This window comes from Triplophysa rosa, linkage group LG23, assembly GCF_024868665.1.
Source record: "Triplophysa rosa linkage group LG23, Trosa_1v2, whole genome shotgun sequence".
Classification (NCBI taxonomy): Eukaryota; Metazoa; Chordata; class Actinopteri; order Cypriniformes; family Nemacheilidae; genus Triplophysa; species Triplophysa rosa.
The window spans coordinates 753,452-780,123 of NC_079912.1; the positions used below are offsets into that span (position 1 = coordinate 753,452).

Here is a 26,672-nt window from a genome sequence, read left to right on the forward strand (position 1 = left end):
ATGCAGAGAAGCTTATTCATGCATTTGTGACCTCAAGACTTGACTACTGTAATGCACTGCTTAGTGGTTGTCCTGCAGCATCAATAAACAAACTACAGTTAGTTCAGAATGCAGCTGCCAGAGTTCTAACCAGGTCCAGAAAATACGATCACATAACCCCAATGTTATCAACCCTTCACTGGTTACCCATTAAGTATCGTATTGACTTTAAAGTTCTTTTAATTACTTATAAAGCCTTAAACGGTTTAGCCCCTACCTACATAACAGAGCTTCTACCACACTACAACCCATCACGCTCTCTAAGATCTCAAAACTCCAGACTTTTGATAACACCTAGAATAACTAAATCCACCAAAGGGGGTAGAGCTTTCTCATACGTAGCACCTAAACTCTGGAATAGCCTCCCCGATACTATTCGAGGGTCAGACACACTCTCCCAATTTAAATCTAGATTAAAGACACATCTTTTCAGCCAAGCATTCACTAATACATAGCTAATGAACAGCAGCTACGCTAATTATTCTCTTTCTGTTTCTGCCCTCGCCTCGGGATGCCCATCCCGAGGTAGGGAGAGATTCCGCCAGACCCAGATGAACGTCATATGCCCATCCACAACTAGAGATTACGCCAGCTACATCTGAAAATCCCGTGCCATCCTCCTGCGAGAGCCTGCGGACTGACTGACCATCCAGCTCCATCCAAGGCAATTCCATCACCACCCAAGAAAAAGGCGACCATCTGGCCGGCCCAGCTCAGACAATTCCATCCCCAGCCGAGAGCAAAGACGGACTACCTGTCACATAAATGCTAAATTTACAATACTTGGTATTTAATGCTAAACTTACATCACACGACAGCAGTTTGAAGTTATGGCTGCACTCAGTGACTTTGATTGGAGGTAGCTGGGTGGGTGTTGTGGGGAGTGGGGGGGCTTGTTGGTTGTGGTTCGGGGCGTTTCATTTGTTGGGACTGTGTGGGTCTGGTCTGGTTGGTCTTGTTTTGTGGTCGATGTCGGACAACAGAGGAATAAAGTTAATTATGCCATTACTACTTTTCCCTGGTTGTTCCTCTGTTGTCTGTTGTTGATCGCGGAATGGGACCGGGTTGGACCTGCACGGTTTCGGCGGGTGGGGCTTCCTGGGTCGCGGCTCGTGGGCTCTCCCTGTTCTTCGTGGACGTTGCTCGGTGGCTTTGGTCGGGGTCACTGAGTGCAGCCATGACACGTCAGAGGAGATCTGGCCCTCCCGGCTGAGCCTGGTTTCTCCCGAGGTTTTTTTTTCTCCATTATTCAGCATTGGAGTTTGGGTTCCTCGCCACAGCAGAGCAGTGCAGTGTTGGCTTGCTCACCGGGAGACTTTATTTATTTATTTATTTATTCATTTATTTATTAGATATTATTTATTATAATGATCTTGCTTGGTCTATAAACACCATGCACTGTGCTGTGTTTTACCTTTCTGTGTTTTTCTTATTTGCTCCTGTAAAGCTGCTTTGGAACAATGCGCATTGTGAAAAGCGCTATATAAATAAAATTGAATTGAATTGAATTGAATTCAGTAATGCTGTTCATGAATTAAAATTGTAAAAGCAATAATTATAGTTCTTTATTATCATTGAACTGATTTTAAGCTTGTATAAAATATATGGAACCACACGATTCCACGTATTACCCTGATGACACAGTTGTTACAGAGGAGTCCCAATTAGCGTATCTTTTGAAAACCTTTGATTATTATGTTCAATTTTATAATTAATTGTTTTATTTTGTAAACGTGAATGGACACATAAAAAAAAGAAAAAACATTTCATTTTTTTCTTACTTTAGGCAACAGACCACAAATGACGAGTACATTGTTTTTCATAGCTGCCTCCGAGAGCTGTTTGAAACATGTCCAGTTTGCAAAACAAGGTGTGATGTTCAATTTAGACGAGTACGCACCTGTGTTGTTCATCCAGCTTTGTCCAAAGTGCAGTCATCACAGAAAGTGGGAGAGTCAGCCTGTCAAAGAAGTACCCCTGTTGGCAACCTACTGGTGTCTGCAGCTATTTCTTTCAGTGGTGCGTCATTCTTTCTGTTTGAAAAGGTCATTTTAATACCCTTCTGCTCATGAATCTGTTTTAATCACTATTTTATTAATATATAGTTTATAATGTTTTTCATGATTTTTTAGATTTGCAAGGCCATGCAGCTTCAGATCTTCCAGTACGATGCATTTAGGAGACATGCTAGGAACTACCTTGAGCCTGCTATAATTCACAGGTGGAACTTACTTCAGACCGATATTTTCAAAAAGCTGCAAGAACAGAGAAAAGTTGCAGTTGCTGGAGATATGAGGGCTGATACACCGTTTATATTTAAAAATCATTTTATGTTATATGAATTCTTCTGATTGCCACTTCTATGTTAGAGACAGGACTAGCAAAAACATAACATCTTATTTCTTTAGGGCCCTCAGCAAAGTTCGGCAGCTACACCTTGATGCACCTGGAAAGCAACACCATTCTTGACATGCAGCTTGTTCGCGTAAAATTAATTTATATAATACATTTGTCAATGTAACCATGTAATAAATATTCATTTCAAGGTTTATGCCTTTAAAATTTTATTGACACCCAGTGCCACGAGGTAGGCGGTTGCTACCACATGGAGAAGGAGGGCTTGCAGCGTTGTCTGGACCATCTGGAGAGTAATGGTTTGGGAGAGTAATGGTTCGGAAGTGGAATACATCATAACGGATCGTCATCCCCAGATCCAGAAGTTCCTTAGAGAGCGCAATGTCGTATAGGCACCTGGAAAGGTCTGCAAAGTGATAACAGCCTGTGCAGTGCTTCATAACATCTGTAAAGCCAGACAAATTGCAGACCCTCCCGAGGACAGTCAGAGCGATGAAGAGGATGATGATCAATACCCTCCACAAGGGTATCTGCATCAAAGTGGGATGCCTTACAGAGCCCAATTTACTACTTTGTATTTCGGGTAAGTTACAGTGAATGCAATATAACAATGATGAATACACTGGACAGACACACCTTTGCCAAAGAATGTTTCAGAAAAATATTTTGAATACACAAATGCCCATTATTTATTATTTTTAAGTAGCTCAATTTTTAGTTTGTAGTACTCTATTTTCTGCTGCTTTAGGACATTCATCTCCATCTCGAGTTTTTTGTCCATTAGGGATGGTGTTGGAGCAGCAGAAGGCAGGGAATGAGGCGCTTCAGACTGAGGGTCGCCATTCCTCTGATGAAGGCTCTGTGCTGCTGAAAGGAGAAATCATTTCATCTCTGCTATCTTTGAACAAAAACAAATTGTCCACAAATTGTGCCATTCATAAAATTCAAGAGATAAATATGAGAAATGGCATTGCCTTTGTTAAATGTCTGTGCCCTCCTTCAAACCGGTAATGCTTGTGTCTGAGTGACCAAAGATATTATACACGGTTTGGGCTACCTGGGACAGCTGTTCAGCAGGTGGTCCACTGCCTAGAGAACAAGGCAGTGCACGACATTTGTACGTATAATTGTGCGGTTTAACTAAACATTGGTTTAAAAAAGTGGTGGCACTCACCTGTGCGTGATGACTCCCGCTTGTATGCTGCAATTTCCTCTCTGGCTTTTGACTGCAACACATACCAGCGTTTCTCGCAGTCTTCAGTGGTGCGCACAACTAGTGGGAATGAAGCGTTAATATTTTGCGCTATAAGCTCCCACGTCTGCTTTGACACCCGACCCGAATTTTCCTTTAAGGATAGTCTTATGTTCATCAACTAACTGGGCTAACAGTAAACACGGTTCCTCTATCCAGTTGGGCTTTCTCGTTCTTTTTGTATTTACCTCCACATTTGCACATTCAAAATAACATTTAAACCACACTTAAATAGACAAGCCAGTAATTCGTTTAATTGGAAAGAGTGGAGCAATTGTTCCCACTCTTAGGCTTATCAACTGTTAATTAAGAAAATTAAGAAAACTCAATTAAGAAAATTAAATTAGCACAGTAAACAAACAATAATAATAATAATTTACGCACACACACACACACGCACACACACACACACACACATATATATATATATATATATATAATGTCAGTGATATAGGTCAAAAAGGACATAATAGGTCTGTAATTTCAAACTGAAGCTCTCTTTTTCCTTCTTGGACAACCAACCAATCACAGTCTTTTAAAGCCCTGGGCCCGTATTCTTCAAGCTTCTAAGATTTAAAGCTTTTGATTTAGCTTAAAAACTTCTACATAGGAGTCGTATCTTAAAAACGATTCAGGACCAATCTGAGAGCAACTCTGAGCAAGGAAAAGACAAAAAAAATTATCTCAGTGAGGAGGCGGGGCTGACCCCGTTGCTATGTATGACACAGTCTTTTAAAGACTGTGATTGGTTGGTTGGCCAAGAAGGAAAAAAGAGCTTGTTTAAGTATAGGGTCATTAGTTTGAAATTGCACATGTAGTTTTTCCTGTTTTAAGGTACTCAAGCACACACACAAACACGCACGCACTATATATATATAATTTATATATTTATACCATGCTGTTAATGTCAACGTATTTGATAGAAAATGAACAGTGACACAATAAGTTTCTGTAAGTGCTGTATTGTTTGTGTGATCACTATAGAAGGATGTGACAGAACCAAATCATCTCTGCTGCAGAGCTGCATTTCTCCAGTTGCTAAATATGTTCATGTAGTGATTTCTCATATTTCTGGCGCTATGACATTTAGGTGCTGTCTTGGATATGTCTCTAATAGGATCGGTTACAAACATCTAATGTGTTGTGTCTTATTAACTCACTGTCATTCAATTCAATGTCATTTTATTTTATAGCGCTTTTACAATTTGCATTGCATCAAAGCAGCCAGGGTCGGCCCAAGCCTTTACGGGGCCCTAAGCAGAACCACAACCTATAAAACACCCCTTTAAAGCCACACAGCCCTTGATGATTTAATCTTTTTTAATTTTTTTATTTAGTCAGTTAGTCAGTCATATTTATTTATAAAGCACATTTAAAAACAACAGCTGTTGGCCAAAGTGCTGTACAAAAATTAAAACATATACCAAAATACAAGTGTAAACAAAACAGAACAACAAATAATACACTACAGTTATGCCACTGTGCTTACTTGCGACCATATGCAATATTGAATAAATACGTTTTATGAAGGGACTTAAAATCAGTGTATGTTGGAGCAAATCTTATGTAAGTTGGCAAATTGTTCCAAAGCTGTGGGGCAGCCACTGAAAAGGCACAGTCGCCTTTCAGTTTCAGACGTGTCCTTGGAACAGTTAACTGAAGACTACTAGTAGATCGTAGTTCCCTGGAAGCATTACAGTGAAACAGGAGATCAGAGATATATGACGGAGCCAGTCCATGCAAACCTTTATAAACAAACAACAATGTTTTAAAATGGATACGATGTTTAACTGGATTTAGAGTATTATTTATGTATAAGTTAATTTAGAGTATTGATAACCATTAAATTAATTTACAATATGCACACAATTATTCTTAACCTTATCCCAAATAAAACGAGGAATTAACGAATCACGTAAATTACATATTTTTCATCTGAATCAGCATTTTTTCGTTTGCATCAATGAATACTGTCGGATGTTCAACATTTCTATAGTTAAACACTAAACAGTTGTTGAATATGAAATGTTTTTAGTCACTTACAGTATGTCGTGTGTTGCAAAGTACTCTTTCAACTTTAAAACTGAAGCGTCTTGCTGAACAGCAAAAGACGTGACACTGTGACAGTATTCGTCTTCTCTGATATGACTGGTCACTGCTAGGCTTTGTAACCAGTAACTCCCGCCTCCTTTCATTTGATTGGACACCTCACTTATTTTTATATTGCAATGTTGCGTTTTGTGAGTAATTTCACAAATTTTGACACTCACCACAGAAAAAATTGTGGGTCTGGCCCTACGTGAGAAAATGGATGTGTGTTGTGAATATATCACAATAAAGCTGTAATTGCATATGCTCTTGGGGGCCCCCTAGTGGCGGCGAGGCCCTAAGCAGCCGCTGAGTTCGCTTATAGGGAGGGCCGGCTCTGAAAGCAGCTATAGAAGAAAACCAAAACCAAGATAATCAAAAGTTGAACACACAAAAAACAATAAAAATCAGATAAACCTTAAAAGTAATATGGAAATTGTCATGCATTGCAACACATTTCTCACTGTGTGTTTCGTCTATTTTCTCTGCTGCTAAAGAAACTCTTAAGCCTCCTAAAAGTCCTCCTCGCTACTCCTAACAATTTGGGACCTTAAGAGCAGGGCCCGGTTGCATAAAGCACCTTAAGTTTTTCCCTTAAGTATGACACTTAAGGGGTGATTTTCCTTTACCAAAGACAATAGGAGAATAACTTAAGTAAAACTTAAGGTATACTTAAGGACACACTTAAGGGAAAATTACACTTAAGGTGCTTTATGCAACTGGGCCCAGCTCTTTTAAGGGTTAAGATGCTTTATGAATTACTTTTTTCTTTACTAGGATCTTTTCTGTAATTCTAAGGGGAAACGCCGACATTTCTAGGAATTTTCTTAGAATTTTGTCACTAGGAGCAACTCTTTGTGCTAAGATTTTTCATGAATACAGGCACAGATCTTTTGTACAAAGTTGTTACAATTTGCTTATTTGATTAGGGACAAATACTGCAGAATCTTGAAGACTTCTTTATTTGAAAACATACTGTTCTGTTTGTTGTTTCTATTCAAAAATGTTAGTAATTTGTATAATGTTAATCGTTAAGAAACAAAAATCCTGCAGCTCAAGAAAATGTAATGGTAAGATAGATTTCAAAATATGATTATATTGTATGTTTTAATATAATTTTTATTTTATTGATTCATTTATTGGCTGGTCAAGGTTTTTATGTGAATAACAATTGTCATGGTTCTGCCCCACCTTGTCTTGCTTTTCTTGACCTAGTGGAAGAACCATGATAGAACCTCTTGTTTTATGTGGAGAGTGACGTTTGTCCCTGTTGGTCTTCCACTCTCCGGTGTGGCGTCTCTGTTCCCGCCATTTCGTCTCCTCGTTATTGTTTGTTAATTAGTTCATGCCCCACACCTGCTCCCTCTTGATTTGTCCCCTTTATAAGGTCCCTGTGTTTTCTGCCCTCTGCTGGATCATTGTTCTGTTGCGTCGTGGTTGTCTTCGTGTGGTGAGTTCTTGTTGCGTAGTTAGTTTAGTTTACAGTGGTCATGGCTAATGTTATTATTTCTAGTCTAGTTAGTCCCTGTCTGTGTTGCTATGTTTTGTTATGTTCCCCCACGTGGGTCTTTGTTTTGTATTTTTTAAATTATTATTAAAGAGCAGGTTTCATGAATCTCATAAAATTACCGGCATTTCAGTGTGTAACGTAGCTTTCCTTCAATTTTGACGATCTGCAAAGTTATTTCAAAAAGTCCATGATAAATTAAGATATTGGCTTCCAAAGTAAGGAGTCGACTCCGAACCGCCCAAACAAATCGTTAGGCTTTCGAATCTTTTGAGTGTAACATCGACACGTCACAGTGTAATGCATCAGCACAATCCCGCCTTCCCATGAAACAGGAACACTCTGACATGCCCACTAGCACTTCAGGTAGTGTTGCGTATACAACATGTCGAGGGGACGCTGTGTTTTGTGCTGTGAACGCAAATGTACTTTGTTTTCGCTGCCAAAGGATGACGATGTGAAGGATCAGTGGTTACATTTTTTTTTCCACGATACCACTGCAGTACAATTCCAACCTTGTGTTATGTGCTTGTCATTTTACCGACGACTGCTTCTCAAATTTTGGCGAGTTCAACGCGGGATTTGCCAGCCGCTAGACCCTTGAAGATAAGTCAATACCAACTTTATTTGGACTAACAAGCGTCTCAGAACCACAAGCTGTAAGTATGATAAATACGTTGTGTACATGTTAAATTGAGTGCTTACAATATACGTTAAAGTAATTGTGCTAATCCGTGTTGTATATTTAGTACAGCTGTAGGTTTCCAGGTAAACAACGTATAAGTTAAGAGTGTTACAGTTTTAATAATCCAACTCTTACCTAATAATGTGGCGGTTATTGTAGACTGTTGTCGTTTTACATGTCGTAGTATTGTACAAACTGTATCCCTTTATCGTTTAGTCACGGTAGCACTTTGCTAACGTGTCTCACATTATGGTTTTGTCAAGTGTGCAAATTTTAGCTGTGTTCACGATCCCCTTCAAACAAAACGGTTTGCTTGTCATTATTTTAAAAACGGACTGCAGCACTATATCATTTTATTATGTAAAGGTGTGTGCATTATCTTTGGAAACTCTCGCTAACTTGCTCAGTTACTCCTCTCTGTTAGGGATGTAACGATTCACCGTGAGCCGGTTGAAAATCGGTTATAATGAGTGACGATTCAAATCGGTTGAGGTGTGGACTGAATCGCAATACATTTTTTGAACAGCAGGGGCCGCTATTTTCACTGCAAACCTAAACGTGGACATGCTGATATTTCTTAAGTGCAAAAAAATCCAAGAAAAGCTCAGACCGTATTAGTTTGTTTATATTAAAGAGACTTTTTCTATTATAAATTTGTTATAAAATTGCAGTTTAGTTTTGTTATTTGAAATAAAACATTATTTTATTATACTCAACTCTCAACTCAACTTTATTTATATAGCGCTTTTACAATTTTCATTGTTACAAAGCAGCTGCACATGAGACACATTGACTACAAGCAAAACAATCAAAGTTGTACCTGCAAAAACAAGAAAAGGTTGAAACACAGAAGACAGACACACCCACACACAAAACACTCCACACACACAACACGCACCAACACACACAGACACAGAGACACACACACACACGGATGCGCACGCACACACACACAACACACACACACACACGTACGTACACAGACAAGTACGCACACACACACACGCTCAGTGAGAGCACACATTTAGGATAAAGGAGAGAGAAGCACAGGTCAAATATAACAGATAATAAATTCCTATATGCAATATTAATTAAGTAAAACTTTAAAATTCTAAAGCAGCCCCCCCGGTCAGGCAGATAGTGCAAAAACAGTATGCAAACGGTGGCGAGGAACCCAAAACTCTAATCGAGAAAAAAAACCTCAGGAGAACCCAGGCCCAACCAGGGGATTCCAGTTCCCCTCTGGCAAAAGCTGCTGCCTCTGCACAAGCTCCAGAGAGCTTGCACAACAAGGCTAAATAAAATAAATAAACTTAATAATAAAATAAATTATAGTTTAAGATTATCATTAATAATCTAATAGCATTTGAAGTTTTGTGGTGAAGACATGTCAAGAGACCGCGTCCTTCTTTATCCAGCTCTATCATCTCAGCTCTTGTCAGGTCCCCACTTCCCATTCTCCGCTCTACCATCAGGTCAGGCCATGAACTGCATCCTGCTCGCTGTGGTAACCTTGGAACAATGAGACAAGACTGGCTGAGAGTAGAGTACTGTTCTGTACTCTTTGATGCAACAAGTACATCAGTTGTGTTTTTGGTTCCGGTTGATCTAACTAATGCAGCCTAAACCCTCTGAAGATTTATATTATGGAAGAGTAGTGTATGCAAGATTAAAAAGATGCGTCTTTAGTCTAGATTTAAACTGACAGAGTGTGTCTGCCTCCCGGACAGTGCAGGGAAGACTATTCCAAAGTTTAGGCGCTAGATAGGAAAAGGATCTACCACCTGCACTTGATTTTGAAATTCTAGGTATTACCAACTGACAGGACGCCTGAGAGCGTAATGCACGTGAAGGACTGTAATACAAAAGGAGTTCATTCAAGTACTGAGGAGCTAAACCATGTAAGGCTTTATAGGTAATAAGCAAGATTTTAAAGTTAACGCGATGCTTTATAGGTAACCAGTGCAAGGTTGACAGAACCGGGCTAATATGTTCATACTTTTTTGTACGTGTAAGAACTCGAGCTGCCGCGTTTTGGACCAGTTGGAGTTTTTGTAATAAGCCTGCAGGGCAACCACCTAACAGTGCATTACAGTAATCTAGTCTTGATGTCATGAATGCATGAATTAACTTCTCTGCATCTGAGATTGACAGCATATGACGTAGTTTAGATATATTCTTAAGATGGAAAAACGCAATTTTACAGGTGTTGGCGACGTGGCTCTCAAATGACAGATTACTATCGAATAGAACGCCAAGATTCTTTGCTGACGACGAGGGTTTTATGGAACATCCGTCAATAGTTAAACAGTATTCTTGGTTGTTACTTATAGCAGTTTTCGGTCCAATAAGTAACACTTCCGTTTTGTCCGAGTTCAGTAATAAAAAGTTGTTACTCATCCAGTTTTTTATATCGACTATGCATTCCATTATTCGATGGAACTGCTGTGTTTCATGAGGCTTCGAGGAAATATAAAGTTGAGTATCATCAGCATAACAGTGAAAGCTAACTCCGTGTCGCTTTATTATATCTCCTAGAGGTAGCATGTATAATGCGAAGAGCAGAGGCCCTAAGACTGAGCCCTGTGGTACACCGTACTGGACTTGCGATTTGCGTGACACCTCATTGTTTATTGCTACAAATTGAAAACGGTCGGATAAATAAGATTTAAACCATTTCAAAGCTATTCCCTTAATGCCGACATAATTTTCGAGTCTATGTAGGAGTGTGCTGTGGTCAATGGTATCGAATGCAGCACTAAGGTCTAGCAGCACCAATAACGAGATACAACCTCGGTCAGACGCCAATAGCAGATCATTTGTAACTCTGATCAAAGCAGTCTCTGTACTGTGACATGCTCTAAATCCAGACTGGAATTCTTCATTGATGTCATTCCTTTGGAGGAAGGAGCATAATTGAGTTGAAACTACTTTTTCCAGAACTTTAGATATGAAAGGTAGATTCGATATAGGCCTGTAGTTCCTTAGTTCTCTAGGGTCGAGTTGGGGTTTTTTGACAAGGGGCCTTATAACAGCCACCTTATATGCTTTAGGCACATGTCCTAATGTCAGAGATGAGTTAATAATACCAAGAAGAGGATCTATAATTTCTGGGAGCATCTCTTTCAGTAGATTTGTAGGTATAGGGTCTAGTATGCATGTTGTTGATTTAGATGATCTAATAATTTTAGACAGCTCATCTTGATCTACGGTATAAAATAATTGCATTTTCTCCTTAAGGGCGCTGTAGTTAGTTTGTTCAGCGGGTTTCACTTCTGATTGCATTGTTATAATTTTTTCTCTAATATCTTGGATTTTATATGTGAAGTAGTTCATAAATTCATCACTGCTATGCTGATATACAGGATCAGAAGTCACTGACGATTTATTTTTTGTTAATTTAGCCACCGTGTTAAATAAAAACCTAGGGTTGTGCTGGTTTTCTTCTATTAGTGATGAAAAGTAGGCGGATCTAGAAGTTATTAGGGCTTTCCTGTATTTTCGAATACTATCCTTCCATGCTGTACGAAATACCTCTAATTTAGTTTTCTTAAAGTTGCGCTCCATTTTTCGGGCCGCTTTCTTTAGAGCCTGAGTGTGTTCATTATACCACGGTGTGGGGCTGCCATTTTTAATCTTCTTTAAACGTAGTGGAGCAACTTTGTCTAGCGTTACCGAGAAGGTGGAATTAAAATTTTCAGTGGTAATGTCAAGATCTTCAACGTTATTTCTCATGATTTGAGACAATTCGGGCAGATTATCGAGAAACGCATCTTTGGTAGTTGAAGTTATTGTTCTACCATATTTGTAACAATGAGTTTTATTTGCAGCCGTAGGCCAGTGAAGCAAACATAATACCAGATAATGATCCGAAATGTCTTCACTCTGCTGAAGGATTTTAACGTCGTCCACATTTATACCGTAAGACAGTATTAAATCTAAAGTATGATTACGAAGGTGAGTGGGTCCTGACACATGTTGACTAATGCCCATGGAGTTAAGAGTGTCTTTGAAAGCCATTCCTAAGGCATCTGTAACGTTATCTACGTGGATGTTAAAGTCACCAACGACAAGGAGTCTATCTGCGGCCAGTACTAGTTCTGATAAGAACCCACCAAATTCTTTAATAAAATCTGTGTGGTGCCCTGGAGGCCTATATACAATAGCTAGAATCAATTTAAAAAGTGTTTTATCTTTAGTATTAGGTGTTGAAACATGAAGAACCATGACTTCAAAAGAATTATATTTAGAGTTCGACTTCTGGGAAATGCTAAGAGAGTTATTGTAAAGTGCTGCGACACCTCCCCCTCTGCCTTTTAGACGAGGCTCGTGTTTATAATAATAATCTTGGGGGACAGATTCATTTAAAGCAATATAATCATCTGGTTTTAGCCATGTTTCTGTCAAACAGAGCATGTCTATTTTATGATCTGTTATCATATCGTTAACAAAAAGTGCTTTATTAGAGAGAGATCTAATATTTAGCAATCCGAGTCGTAACAGTTGATTATCTGTATTTTGTTCATGTTTAGTTTGTTTAACGTTTATTAAATTACTTTCAAGAGGTTTACGCATTATTTTATGTTTGCTAATCCGGGGGACAGACACAGTCTCTATTTTGTGATGTTTGGGAGAACGGATTACTACATGTTGTACATTTTGTGTATTCTGCGACGTGAGACGGCAAGCAGACAGTTGGTTAAGCCATACTGTCTGCTCCCTGACCTGGGCCCCAGCGAGTCAAGTTTTAGCATTAGCATTAAGACTTTTTGCCATATTTCTAGACAGGATGGAAGTCCCAGCCCAGGAGGGATGGAGACCATCTCGTTTCAACAGGTCAGGTCTGCCCTCAAAACTCTTCCAGTTATTTATAAAAACTATATCATTCTGCAGGCACCACTCAGACAACCAGCCATTTAGTGAATATAATTATTATATATTTTATATATATTTTTATATATTATTATACAAAGAAACGTGAAGCATTTAAGAAATAATGCAAGGGAAGTTGTTCATTTCTAATTTGTTTCAACTCATTTTGTAAAAATAAATCGTGAGTAAATCGTGAATAAATCGCATCGTGAGATCAGAATCGTGACTCGCATCGTGAGCTGAGTGAATCGTTACATCCCTACTCTCTGTATAATCAAAGTAATGATCAACTTTTGGATAGAGCCGTTGTTGCTCTCCCACAGCTATGACGAAAAAAGATCAACAGAAAACAATAGTCTGAATGGTTTATGAAGATAAGTTTATGAAGATAAAAACTTGTGATATGGTAATACTGATACCATTTTTACACAGTGTCTTTGTTTACAAAAACGTTCCTGAGATAAGAACTGTGGTAATGGGCGTTTCGTTTCTGACACGCAGTGTATGAAGAAAGACCAATCACAACTGATTGGGCCAGTTGGCCAATCGGAGCACACTGGACTCACGGTAGGGAGGAGCTTAGAGAAGCGGAACATTTGAACAGCTTCGGAGGAATCGTTTAGGGATCTTTGAGAAATGGATAGATACTAAATGCTTATTTTAAGAAAATAGCATTTTTTTTTACCTTTGATGCATTTTAACATGTTGTTGGGGACTCTAATACAACATTAAAGAGCATGTTTCAAGGTTTTTGTAAGTGTCCTAAAGTCTGTCTTGTTAACCCCTTATCGGCTGTCTGCACTTGGGTCCTCTGTCCTTGTCTCCGTGTCTCACCCCGAGCTCCGTAACAAACAATGGCGTGCACTAGAAAGCCTGAACTCCACATTAACTATAAAATTATCACTAAAATCTGATTGGTTGATTGATTGTAATGTTGTCCCAGAGTAAACAATGATGTTGACCCAAGAACATCTGATGAGTATTACAGGAAGTCCACTGCTGTTTATAGAAATGATCAACACCGAACCATCAATACAAGGGTTTATTGTTTAAATTGGACCAAATTTGAGATTTTTTGTGTTTAATAGATTACATTGAGAATTCATGCAATGACAAGATGGTGTCCTGTGGTAGTTTTGAAGTGACGAAAGTGAAGACAACATGTTTTGTTTCTGCAAACGTGTGGACATCACATGCTGTGTGAGTATATTTTATACAGTACAATAGATGATCTAGAGCAGTGGTTCTCAACCTTTTTCAGGCCAGCGCCCCTCTATCCATTTCCCAGGTCCCTTTCCGCCCCCCACAAAAATAATGGGCTAAACGTCTTCATACTGTAATAATAATGAATTATTTGTTATTATAATTTAATTTATAATGCATGTCACTGAATTGGGATAATCGTTAATCTGTTTTGTCTTGTGAAATACCAATTAAAATAAATAAAAAGCATGTCACTGAAAGTCAAATAACTGATTTGATTGGCCATAACATTACCATACTTTCCGAAAGAGCAGAAAACGATGTGAAGTAGAATGTTTGAACTTAGTTTCAACACCTTTCTTAATGCATAATGAAAACCTTAAAAGCTGCTTAGATTCACCTTACTTAAAAAAAAAAAGTGTGTAATTGTGTGTAAGTTTATAGGCCTAAATGTGTGTGCCACTAACGTTTTATTTCCGTAAAGATAACCAAAAACAAACCTTAATAAAACTTTCTGGGAACCAGAAACTAACGTTAGGGGAACGTTCCCAGAACGTTAGCCTAAAATATTTTTCTCGGTCCGTTTACACGTCAGTAATGAATACATCCATGCTGTGTTTTTATCCATCGCTTGTCTAACGTTAATCTAATTAAAATAAGTAAAATACATCATCCCACACAATATGGAGGATGAAATCAATGCATTAAGATTATTCTTTTAGCCTAATAATTCCTTTTTCATCACTGAAGTAGCCTAATTTTCGATTTAAACAGCACAGTATATCATTTCTAATAAAACCACACTGTGTGTAGGCCTACCTCAACATCAGACATTATAGATATCGAAATAAAATAACCAATGACTTCAACACATTATTTAAAGCAGGTTTTTATTGACAGAAGAATAAACATTTAATTATCTTCAGGCTTCTTAGAACGTTATTTTTTGGTTCCCAAAAAACTACCCAAAAGGGAACCAAAAACTAACGTTAGGGGAACGTTCTGTGTTTGCTGGGATGTTCCATCATCGAGTGCACTCATTCCATCCCATGATTCCTTCTTTTACAGTTAGACTAACTCTGTGTCCAAATTCATTTACTCTTTTAAGAGGACTGTAATGGTGAATTACTGGAGGCAGTTCTACTAAACATAGCACACTGTATTAATATCAGCTGCAGTTTAGAGATCTCTTCCTTTGATTTTACTGCAAGATACTTTTTTCCTCAAAACATTCTGAGGTGATGTGGCAACATTTTACCATATTGCTGTCTAAAACGTTTATCGTTGCACAGTGTGTAGCTACTATTTCACATAACAGTGGACAGACACTAACAGAAGGTTAAATGGCTCCCTCAAGCGGCCGCGGGTATGTACAGGCGCCGAAGTTTTCCGATGTTTCTCGAATGCGCCCGATGTCTCGCGACTCTCGGATCCAGTCGTGCCAGTTTTGCGCCCCGTGCTTTTCTCTTCCAGCCGGAGGAACCGGATTCGTGTTTGTTTGATCGTCGCTGTATTTACATTCGTGTGACGCGCGCGTGTGTTTGTTCATGTGTGGCGAACAGAAATCAGCACGTGTCAGTGAAAGAATGACGCTTTTGTGTCGCTGGATTTAATGCGCCGGACTGGGCCGAACGAGCCCGAAACACAGCAGCATCATTCTGGATCAGCTGGAGTTCTGCTGTAAGATCAGACCGTCATCAGATCAGCATCAGACGCACTGTTTCTCCCGCGAAGACATCAGCAGCCGCCGGTGAGACTCTCTGATCATCATCAATCTGTTCATCTTTAATAAATAAAGTCATTTAAATGGCAGGACACGTGACTGATGTTTAGCATTGCGCTCGTGCTCGTATTATGATTCTGTGTGTTTATCAAGACTTGTGTGTCTCTGTCTGTCATTGCACTTATGTGGCAGACATTCTTTAAGGCCTCTTTAACATCATCTCACACTTTTACTTTCTTCGTTAGACTTACAGAAAAATATGGAAAATTACAGACTCAAGAAAGAACATCAAACATACTTCACCCTTAAGACTGTCATTTTCTGTTTGTCTGTCTGTCTATTCTATCTGTCTTTGTGTCATCCATCCAACCAGATGCCGTCTCTCTGTGTTTTTCTGTCCATCCATCCGTCTGATGTTAAAATGTTTCTGAAACAGAAATACTCGGTGCATCCCTCATTTGATTTCACGCTTCTGTAACGTTCTCTCTTACAGGTTTTTCTCTCTTTGATTCATCTTCGGGCAGACAGAGGAAGAGAGAGAGGGAGAGCCACAGACAGGTGTCTCTCTTTCTCCTGTCGGCAGCCGTACAGTAGGGTCCGGAGGATTGTGCTGCAGCCTCGCCAAATGATGACATCACCCTCATCCCCGCTGGGCTCGCCGTCCCCCTGCCCAGCCCCGCCTCCTTCTCTCCCCTCCTCCCCCACGCCATCGTCTCCCGCCCCGTCCAGCCTCCCGCTGCCCCCCGCTCTGCCGCCCACCGGGGAGGTGATGGTTCTGGCCCTGGGCCGTAAGAGGCAGAGGCTCCTCATCGGCATGTCCATACTGCCCAACCTCTTCCTGGCGTTTCTGTTGTCCTCTGACCCGCTGCTGACCCTGGCGTCACCCTTCCGTTGCCGCCTGCCGGGACCCTCGCCCGTCCCTCAGGTACTGAACGTCTCCGTGCGAGCAGAGACAGACGGAGGTGTAGGTCAGTGCAAGCGGGACGTGATGATCAACAACACACTGTCTGGTCAGACAGACTGCGACGTGGGCTTCGACTACAACGTCACGGAAGGACTGAGAAATAATATTGTCACAGAGGTGGGTGGGCGGACTTTCATGAATCCTTATGTGTGATCTTGTGATGTAATAATGTTCATGAAAAGTGTCTCTTTTAAAACAACTCAAACAACAAGCTGACATCATGACAGTTCTAAAGCCAGCTTCTAGAAACTTGTTCAAGTTCTTTTAACTTGTATTTGGCCCAGAACACTTAACTAATGAGTGTTAACATCAGTAATGCATAGATCTCAGTTTCTCCTCGAGTCCCGTTTGTTTAGTCAAGAACAAGCACAGTGCGAAAGATCAAGAAGGTTAATAATGTTTGTTCATTGTGTGCAGTAAGTGTGGGCAGAGACCGGACGGTTCCCCGCCCTGAACACAAGTTATGGATGTACAGTAGAACCGGTTTGGTCCCTTCCTGACGCAGGTTTCTTGCAGCAGATGCATTCCATGCGGGTGTGATGTGATTAAAACACTGCAGCAGAAATGCAACGCTTGAAATATTTTCATCTCGTTACACGCTGAACCTCAAGAAGCTGTTTGTGAGCTGAAAGACTCAATAGGCACACTGTTCAAACCCCAAATTTGCCGCAAAGCGCTGGGGATTTACCACATTTAAGGGAAAGTTTACCACAAAATAACAATTCTGTCATTTATTCTCTGTCATGTGTAAATCTGTATGTGAGTCTTTCAATTCAATTCAATTTTATTTATATACTGTAGTGCTTTTCGCAACGTTTCATGGTTGCAAAGCAGCTTTACAGGAAGTAAACTAAAGTGAGTGCTAGGATTAAAATAACAAGGGTCCATCTTTGCTCTGGATTGTTGACGGAGATCGCCTGGGCTGGATGATCAGTCGATCAGACTTTTTCTCGGTGGAACACAAGAGAAGATATTTTGAGAAATGGTTTTGTGGTCATACAATGGAAGTCAGTGAGGTTCAGTGTAGTTTGATTCTCAACAGCTCTCAAAATATCTTCTGTTGTGTTCTGTGAAGAAAGAAAGTCACACAGGTTTGACATGAGGATGAAGAAATGATGGAAGAATTTTTTCTGGGGTAACACTATCCTGTTTAGCCTGGGAGAAAAAAATTCTCTGGTCGCCTCTGTAGTTGTTTCATTATGAGCGCAGGATGTTTTTGAATGGCACCGTTACTAAAAACAGCCGCGGAAAAAAATCTAAGATCATTTCAGAGAAAACGTACTCTTTATCGGTATGTGTTTGGGTAAAACGTTCTCGCAATATTTTTCTCCCAAATTTCAACTAAAAGTCTTCTTTCTATTTGCAGAAAACGAAAACGGAAGAAACGGGCGAAAAGAACAGAAAAGATGCTCTGTACTTGTTCAAATCTCAAATACTGCACAGAAAATGATTTGTTTTTTATATGCTAACCCGGATTTTTCTCAGTTGTCAGGTGTCTTGTCATGCTGTCTGTCTTTCACATCGCTGTCGGATGACTTTGTGTCACTCCTGTGGTTGGATTTGGTTGAAATTCAACAGAAACTGCACTGAAATGACCACAATGCTGATTTGAAATGAAGATTTGAAGTGTTTCCGCCGCTGTCTGTGCTGAAGCTGATCCGGCCTGCTCTTGTTTCAGTGGGATCTGGTGTGTACGCAGTACTGGCTGGTTCCAGTAGAGGAGGTTTGTTTCATTCTGGGTGTCCTTACTGGCAGTCTGGGTTTGGGCTACATGTCTGACCGGTAAGAAAGCCTCTGTCTGTGTTATCATTTCCAATCCAATTCAAATGTTTATTGAAGGCTGGTGGGTTTACTTCTAGATTAGGCCGACAGAAGTCTCTGCTGGTCTCTCTGATGCTCACTGTGGTTTTTGGAGTGCTGGTTTGTGTCTCGCCGTCTCCGCCTGTCTTCATCACCATGAGATTCTGTCTGGCTGCTGCGAGCGCTGGCGTTTACATCACGCTGTACGTCACACGTAAGTCAGACACGGGTGGAATGCGCGCACAGACTGTCAACTCTGGATACATTGTTTCGTGCCGTGGTGATTACAGGTTATGTAAGGGTGGGCCAGGAAAACCACAGCGCATGAGTACAACGTGCCGTTGCTTATTTATATTTCATGTGGAGTTCTTAAAGGCACAGTAGCAGAAATCAGTCAAATGAAAAACATTTCGATTTTAATAGCAAAGAAAGATGTGTGATCTGTATAAACGCATTCTTCAGCTCTTGTTTTACTGATGCATGTTGGGTTAACACAAAACAACGGTTTGTGTTTTATTTTGCTTGTTGAATTTTAGGTGTGGAACTCTGTGATCCTTCTCTGAGGTTGTTGGCGACGATGATGTCCGGCCTGATGATGTTTGCAGGTGAACTGTTCCTGTTGGGCGTGGCCCTCGGGTGTCACTCCTGGAGGGGTCTCTTGGGAACGGGAGCCGCTCCGTTGTCTTTATTTCTTTGCTATGGGTCAGTCGACTTTACACTGTGAGGTGTAGCAGTGGTTCTGTTTGCATTCATTTTTTCATTTCAGTTTTTGTAGATCCTTCAAAATTGCGAAGCCTTTACAGTTACTCTACCCTTCGGGTGTTATTCTCTCTCAAAGAGCCATTTTATCATAATTCTAAAGTGACACATTTATATTGAGTTCATTTTAGAATTTAATTTACATTTGGACATTTAGTAGATAAGTACAATCAGCATGAACAATTTTGATATACTTGAAACGCAATTAAACTTTAGCATTACACCGAAGGTTTAAATAATAACACAACATTCAGAAGTTACATGCTGCCCTGGTAGCACACATACAGTTGAAGTCAAAAGTTTACATTCCCCTTTGCAGAATCTGGAAAATGCTGAAAATTTGGGGAAAATAATTCATTTAAAGTCAGGTGGGTGTAAACCTCTGAAAATTTTTTTTGGTGTAAATTGTTTATATTTCATTTCCTGAGACACATATATGTATTTTTATAGCTTCTGAAAGACATTACTAAATGAAAAAATAAATATATGAACAAAACAATAACAATTTACACCAAAAAACATGGTGAGAGGTTTACACCCACCTGACTTTAAATGAACCGGGTTGGCTTCATGAGCATCACTGAATGTTTCTATCTAATGTAATAGTTGTGTATGAGTCTCTTGATTGTCCTCAATGTAAACAGATGAATCTCGACATCAAACTATAACTGCTGGACACGAGTCAAATATACAGAAATGATGAAAAAGCAAAGATTCTGGAGGACCTGGATCATTTTTCTTGTACTCGGGACAAGAAGCCTTTAAACAACTATGATAAAACATCAAAACTCTTATTGATTGTGCAGGTGACATCATACAGTATCAATCAATCAGCGGGATGTAAACTTTTGACCAGGGCTTTTTATGTTATTATTATTTGGTGTGAACTTCATGTTAACATTTCTTGTGTAAAATAACTTGTTCAGGGCAGGACTAAATAAAAAAATGAACCTTAATTTTTCAAAATTCCTCTTGTTTTTCCCAAATTTTCAGCTTTTTCCAGATTCTGCAATGGGGGATGTAAACTTTTGATGTAAACTGTACATCTGGGAGATCTCTATTTGATGTCTGCATTTACATCTGCAAGATGTTTTTTTTTTTCTTATCTATTGTCTGCGTCTCTGAGACGTCTGCTGTCAGATTTTATTTGATTTAGAATTGTTTTTATATTTTCAGAAATATTGATTCAAAATTCCCAGTGAGCTCCAGCACATTAACGCTCCCCAGTGATGATGAATTGTTTCTGTTTCTATGGCTACCAGACCATCCCACTAACACCACAGCGCCGTCGTTAGTTCAGTCATTAGTTTATCAGATGACGGTATTACCCTGTCAAATGTTCTTTGCGCACTTTAATGACGTTTTTAAAGATGTATTTGTGTTCAGTATTCCAGGGGTGTTTCCAGAATCACCACGCTGGCTTCTGCTCTCCGAGAGGACAGGAGACATGAATTCCTTCAGTGAACGGAATGAGCGACAGAGAGATGACGACAGCTTCACGGGTCAGTGTTCGTTTATGTATTCATGTGGACGCTCAGATGGGGCTAAACATCACCGGAGTGATTTAGAAGCAGCTCTTCCTGTGGATGTTCTCTTTATTTCTCAAAAAGCATTTCTCGTTTGACAGAATTGGACACGGATTCGTTCTCGTCTCCTGGTCGTCCACGCCTGTCATTACCAGAACTGTTACACAGCAGAAACATCTGGAAAAACCTCTGTGTGTTGGGCTTCACCTCGTAAGTCATTTCTGTTGAACTTACTAATGTGTTGAAATGGTCAGATATCCTTGACGTTAGCAGTCACAACGTTGTTCTTCATAAAGCAGAACATCAGATTTTATAAGTATTGTTTATAAGTGGTTAATCTAGTGGTGACGTCTCATTTCAGACTTTAGTCGGTTGTAGTTCAGTTACATTTTAACTTTTATGCTCACACATTTCTTGAAATATAAATGTCAAGGGTTGAACTGTGTCTGTCGTCAGATTTATCTCTCACGGCATCAGTCACTGCTACAGCTCCTTCAGACGAGACGTCAAGGGCACCACCCCCAGTTTCTACTGGACCTACCTGCTGTCTGTGTGTGCGGGGGGCGGGGCCTGGCTGTTGCTCTGGGCGACGGTGGAGAGATGGGGTCGTCGTGGAATTCTTCTCCTGGCCATGACCTTGACTGGAATAGCCTCTCTTATTCTGCTCGGACTTATGAACTGTAAGTGGAACATTGTTTTCACCTTCACTCTTTGGGCAGTTTGTTTTGTTGAGTGTTTGTTGGTGTGCTGTGTGTCGCCATCTTGTGGTAAGAATGATGAAACGAGAGCAATCCTTGTACATAATCCAAAGGCAAATGGTGGTGGTTACAGGTCTTTGAATTATGTGTGAATCAAAAGTTCTTGTGTGTACACTTGCACTTTCTTACCCTTGTTTCAACAAAAGTGTTTTTTTGGTTATTTGGCATAATTCAAAAATGTGTGCGTCAACCCAGTGCATGAAACCAGTTTCTCACATTTGTGTTCACAAATGAATGAGACTCGGTGTGTTGTTTTTGAAGGTATTATAAATAATAATCTGGGCAGACTTGATATTGATCGTTAAGGTATTTGGCTTTACTGTATTTAACAGTCACATGAATTTGTGTCCCTGCAGATTTGAGCGAGTCAGCCATGACGGTGTTTTCTATTCTGGGTCTGTTCTCATCCCAGGCGGCCGCTTCGCTCTCCATTCTGTTTACCGCTGAAGTCATGCCCACTATCATCAGGTGAACAAGCTATACCCGTGAGGCTTTATTAATAACACACCTGGCTATGTTTACTACAAAAAGCAGAATAGTTCATCGTCAGATGTCATGCTTCATGAACACCTGTTGGTCCTGTACTTGTGAAGTGTGCACACTGTATTTTAAAATTGTAAATTTCGTCGAAATGTGGCCAAGTGCGCTGTTGATCAATAAGTAAACAAAGTTTTGGTTTTGTAAACAAAGTTTTTTTTGTTGAAGCACCTCTCTGAGCCTTTTGTTCTGAAATGTATTGTTATTATTAGTGATTTAAAAATACTGAGACGCTTAAGTCATCCTTTAGAACAGTGGTTCTCAACTCTGGCCCACGAGATCCATTTTCCTGCCGAGTTTAGCCCAGCAGAAGAGGCTAATCAGTGACTTCAGGAACAGACGCGTTCAACTTAATGTTGGGCTGCGCAGATTGTTTGGCATATCGCCGCATTAAATTGAACGCATCTATTCCTGAAGACGCTGATTAGCTTGTTCAGGTGTTTTATATCGGAGTTGGGGCTAAACTCGGCAGGAAAATGGATCTCGCGGGCCAGAGTTGAGAACCACTGCTTTAGAATAAGGCGTGGATAACTTTTCTAAGCTATGTTTGCAACTGGTGTTATGGTTTACTACAGCCATGGTTCACTGAAAATGATATTTTTCATCATTTCTTCATCCTCACGTCATGTCAAACCTGTATGAGTTTCTTTCTTCTTCAGAACACAACAGAAGATATTTTGAAGAATGTCGATAATCAAACGACACTGAACTCCGTTGACTTCCATTATATGAACACAAAACCACTGAGACATTCCTCAAAATATCATCTTTTGTGTTCCGCTGAAGAAAGACTCACATACACATTTACAACCACATGAATAAATGACCGAACTTTTCTTGTTAGGTAAACTACCCCTTTGAGACATGAGCGGTAAGTGACGTGGTTGTAACTATCGTTCTTGTGTCTGCAGGGGAAGTGGGGTGGGAGCTGTCATGGCTCTGGGTTGCGTGGGCCGCTTGAGTTCTCCTCTGATGGATCTGCGTAATCACTACGGCTACTTCCTGCATCACGTGGTCTACTCGTCTCTGGCTCTGCTGGCGGTTCTTTCCATCCTGCTGCTTCCAGAGAGCAAGCGGAAACCCCTTCCACAGACACTGGCCGACGGAGAACAGTACAGACGTCCTCCGCTGGTCCGAAGGAGGAGGGATAACGTTCCTCTTCTCGCTACTCCCAATCCAGAGACCTAGCTGTCCTGCTTCAACCACGCACAGTATTTGAGGCATCGTCCTCTTACCTTTGTAGTCAGTCCTAACACGTATCGGTGGAGTTGGTGCACATGGACTCCATCCTGAAGTGTGAGGGGTGAAGGGTTAGGAACTGCAGAGCGACACCGGCTCTGTGGCACAGCAGGAGAACGGAAACACTCTTGACGTCTGCGTGCAGTGCCAGTGGTGTACATCTTAGACTTGAGACTGATCCATGTAGCATTCAGTGGCATATTAGTTATATCAAACTTCACACGGGCAAGGGCTTGAAATAATCTCAGTGGTCACACAAATGTATTTATCGTCTTTTGACACAAAACAGGTTTAAGTTCTCACTCGAGATGGAAGAGACGAGGACTGTGTTCTCTTGTAGTTTTTTAACAAGTGGCTGCTATGAATGGAGGACTCTGAGAATTGTTAGAGAAGACAATGCTGGAATGATGCAAGAAGCCAGAATGATTTCTCATGTTCACCACAACCCTCTTTGTTTCAAGCACAAAGGAATATCCCAGTTTCAGTACAATGCAACCTCTGTGACATCCCTCAGTTTGTAGAAAGTTGTGTCAGCAATGCAAAACTGGATGTTTGTCTACCTGCAATAGTAATTCTGCCCAAAAATGATGATCTAGACAACTAGAGGTTCATAAAACAACAAAATTGAGCTTCGGATTGAGCATTTAAACCCTCTGCTCCGTTAAAGACCTCTACCACCCATGCTGTCATGTGTTGAACCTGAAATATTCCTTTTCTCTTGTTCTAAACACTTAAATATCAAATCCAGGTGAACAAAACATCATTTGAGTGTCGACACTGTCTGGATTATTTGCATTTTATATCTGATGCTGTTTTGCCTCTGCCTGTTGCATTTTCAGTCCGATTATGAAAAAAAGGATTACGGGATTATGAGTTATGACGCTTACTCTTGTTAAGATTCTTTAAATTGCACTTCGTAGTAATTTTACTGATTGTGACTACTCCTATAATAATCAAGGACAATAGCTGTGAGATGAATGATGATTGCTCAAGAATTACAAAGTAATGAAGTAACAAAAAAATGCTGTGCTTATATAAATAAATCTTTGACCAATCTTAAAATTAGATCAGCTGTTTACAGGTCATGTGTTTTGTGTTATTACGATCATCATGTTCCAGATCCATTAAGCGTAAATATATTCTTTCAGAATCTTTCTAAACTATAACGGTTCGTATTTTTCAAAGATTATTGTTCTTTCGTGTCACTTGTGGCCCATCATGTGACCATGACCATATTTACCATAACACAATTCTGGACTGCAGCGGCTGATTCTGGAAACCTCTCAAGGTCATCACCATTATTATTATTTATGTTAGACAAAACCGTTAATCCAGCGGGTCAATAAAGAGTAATCTTTCTTATGAGATTCTTGCCCGGCACATTTCACTTGTTGCACACCTGCACCTTGTTGAACGCTTTGACCTTTACTTCTCTGTTGTCTTCACTTGGTGTTTCATTATTTGTCTTTAATTGGCACATGTCTGTTGGCAAACACTTGAGTTCTAATAATAACCTTTTGGACAATAGTGAATGTAATAACTTTCATTCCACAATGAATGAATTGAATGCTTTTGATCTATGTGTTGGTCATAATGTCTATCATACCTGCAAATAAAACCAAAATGGCTAACTGGATTTTATGAGTTCAACTTCAGCAGTGAATGATGCTGTTAACAGAGGCTCACATAAGCAGCATTGTTTGGAAGGCAACCAAACGTTTGACTCTACAGAAAGATGATAGCCCCTCTAAAGCAGATTCACAGCTTGTCTTGTGATAGACTGAGCAATGCTTTATACATTCATCACTGCAATAAAACAATGTCATTCATCCATCCCTCTTTCATTTATATTTATCTTTCAGTGAAGTGTTCTACACATACATGGATGTGCTACTGTCTGCGGCTTAACCTGCGGCGTCACTTTCCAGGAATGTCACGGGTTATCTTTGTACCCAAGGACAAATGTTCGGACAAGAATGTGGCTGTGAGCCGGGTCTTTATTTCATCTGTGGCTGATTGACCTTGAACGTGTCTGAGCCTGTGCTAACTATGACAGACATCTGAAGCTGTGACTTTGAAACTTCTGTGTTGAGCTTTAGGAATGGGTTCTTCTCTAATTTACCAACATCAAAATGAATGAATTCTATCTACTATCTAAACTTAACTGCTGTGTGTTGCTTAGCTTTAAAGTCCTTAACCAATGAGAACCGCTTAGTCTACGACTCCACATAAACTCAACACTGTGGATGTTGTTGGTGTATTAAGAGAGAGACCGTGAAAGACAGACAACTCGATCTCAAGAGTTACTTTATTAGGACTACTTACCTCTGTCGCCTTGTAACAAACCATTACAGGTCAAAAATATATACATTTCCATTTGTTTTCTTGGCTAACAAATGGTTTGCTTACAACAGTTATTTTGGATACAAATGGCACATGAAGAATGCATTATTATTGTCATTATGGGACAGCAGTTGGCAGGGATATGACCACGATGTGAATGACCAGTGCATATGATTGGTTTGACTCAAATCTGAACGGATTAATGGAGCAGAAGATGTAGATGATTTTTTTACATTTTTACACGTTTACTATTTATTATTAGTGAAAGATGGGGGATGCTCTAATGGAGGAGTTTGGGCCTGCTGCTCCGTATCTCAGGAAGTCAGACAAGGAACGTCTGGAGGCCCAAACTCGCCCCTTTGACATGAAGTAAGAATGTTTTGTCCCTGACCCTGAAGAGGAATATGTAAAAGGATTCATTATCAGTCGAGACTGTGACAAAGTCACCTGCGAGACTTCTCATGGCAAAGTAAATTGAAGTTAATCTGTGTGCATTGTTAGAATCAACATGAACTTGTAGGTTTGAATATTTTATCTCATATTTGTTTTTGAGAGATGGTAACTATGAAGCTGATGTTCATCCTCAGAAACCGCCAAAGTTAGATAAAATCGAGGACATGGCGATGTTCAGCTTCCTGCACGAGCCCGCTGTGCTGTTTAACATCAAAGAGCGTTGAAGTTGTCGTCGCCTGCAGAGGAAAGAAGAGGAGTGAAGCTCCTCCTCACATCTTCTCCATCTCTGACAACGCCTATCAGTACATGCTGTCAGGTGCGTCTACTCAACACAAATCAACATGGTCAGAATGTCATTGTTCAGGTCATATTTCATATCCTTTATATTGTCCTTTACAGACAGAGAACCAGTCTATTCTCATCACGTGAGTCTGATTCTGCTTAATAAGGTGTAAACTAACACAGAAATGTTTAGACTTGACTGTAGTTATGTTTGTCGTGACTTTAAGAACCTTTTGATTTGAAGTTTTATGCTCAAATTGATGATTGTACCTTGGCATAAATGAAAC

The 26,672-nt window shown here is 40.0% G+C and overlaps 1 protein-coding gene across 1 annotated transcript; it reads left to right on the plus strand.

Moving 5' to 3' along the window:
* Positions 1 to 15,153: 15,153 nt before the first annotated feature.
* On the plus strand, positions 15,154 to 24,672 carry slc22a17 (solute carrier family 22 member 17). The gene is made up of 10 exons (XM_057323220.1): positions 15,154 to 15,751; positions 16,218 to 16,805; positions 18,367 to 18,470; positions 18,548 to 18,702; positions 19,025 to 19,190; positions 20,634 to 20,749; positions 20,875 to 20,983; positions 21,230 to 21,453; positions 21,888 to 21,999; positions 22,980 to 24,672. The coding sequence occupies exons 2-10, from the start codon at positions 16,350 to 16,352 to the stop codon at positions 23,254 to 23,256; spliced, it is 1,719 nt and encodes a 572-aa protein (XP_057179203.1). The 5' UTR covers positions 15,154 to 15,751; positions 16,218 to 16,349; the 3' UTR covers positions 23,257 to 24,672.
* Positions 24,673 to 26,672: the final 2,000 nt, after the last annotated feature.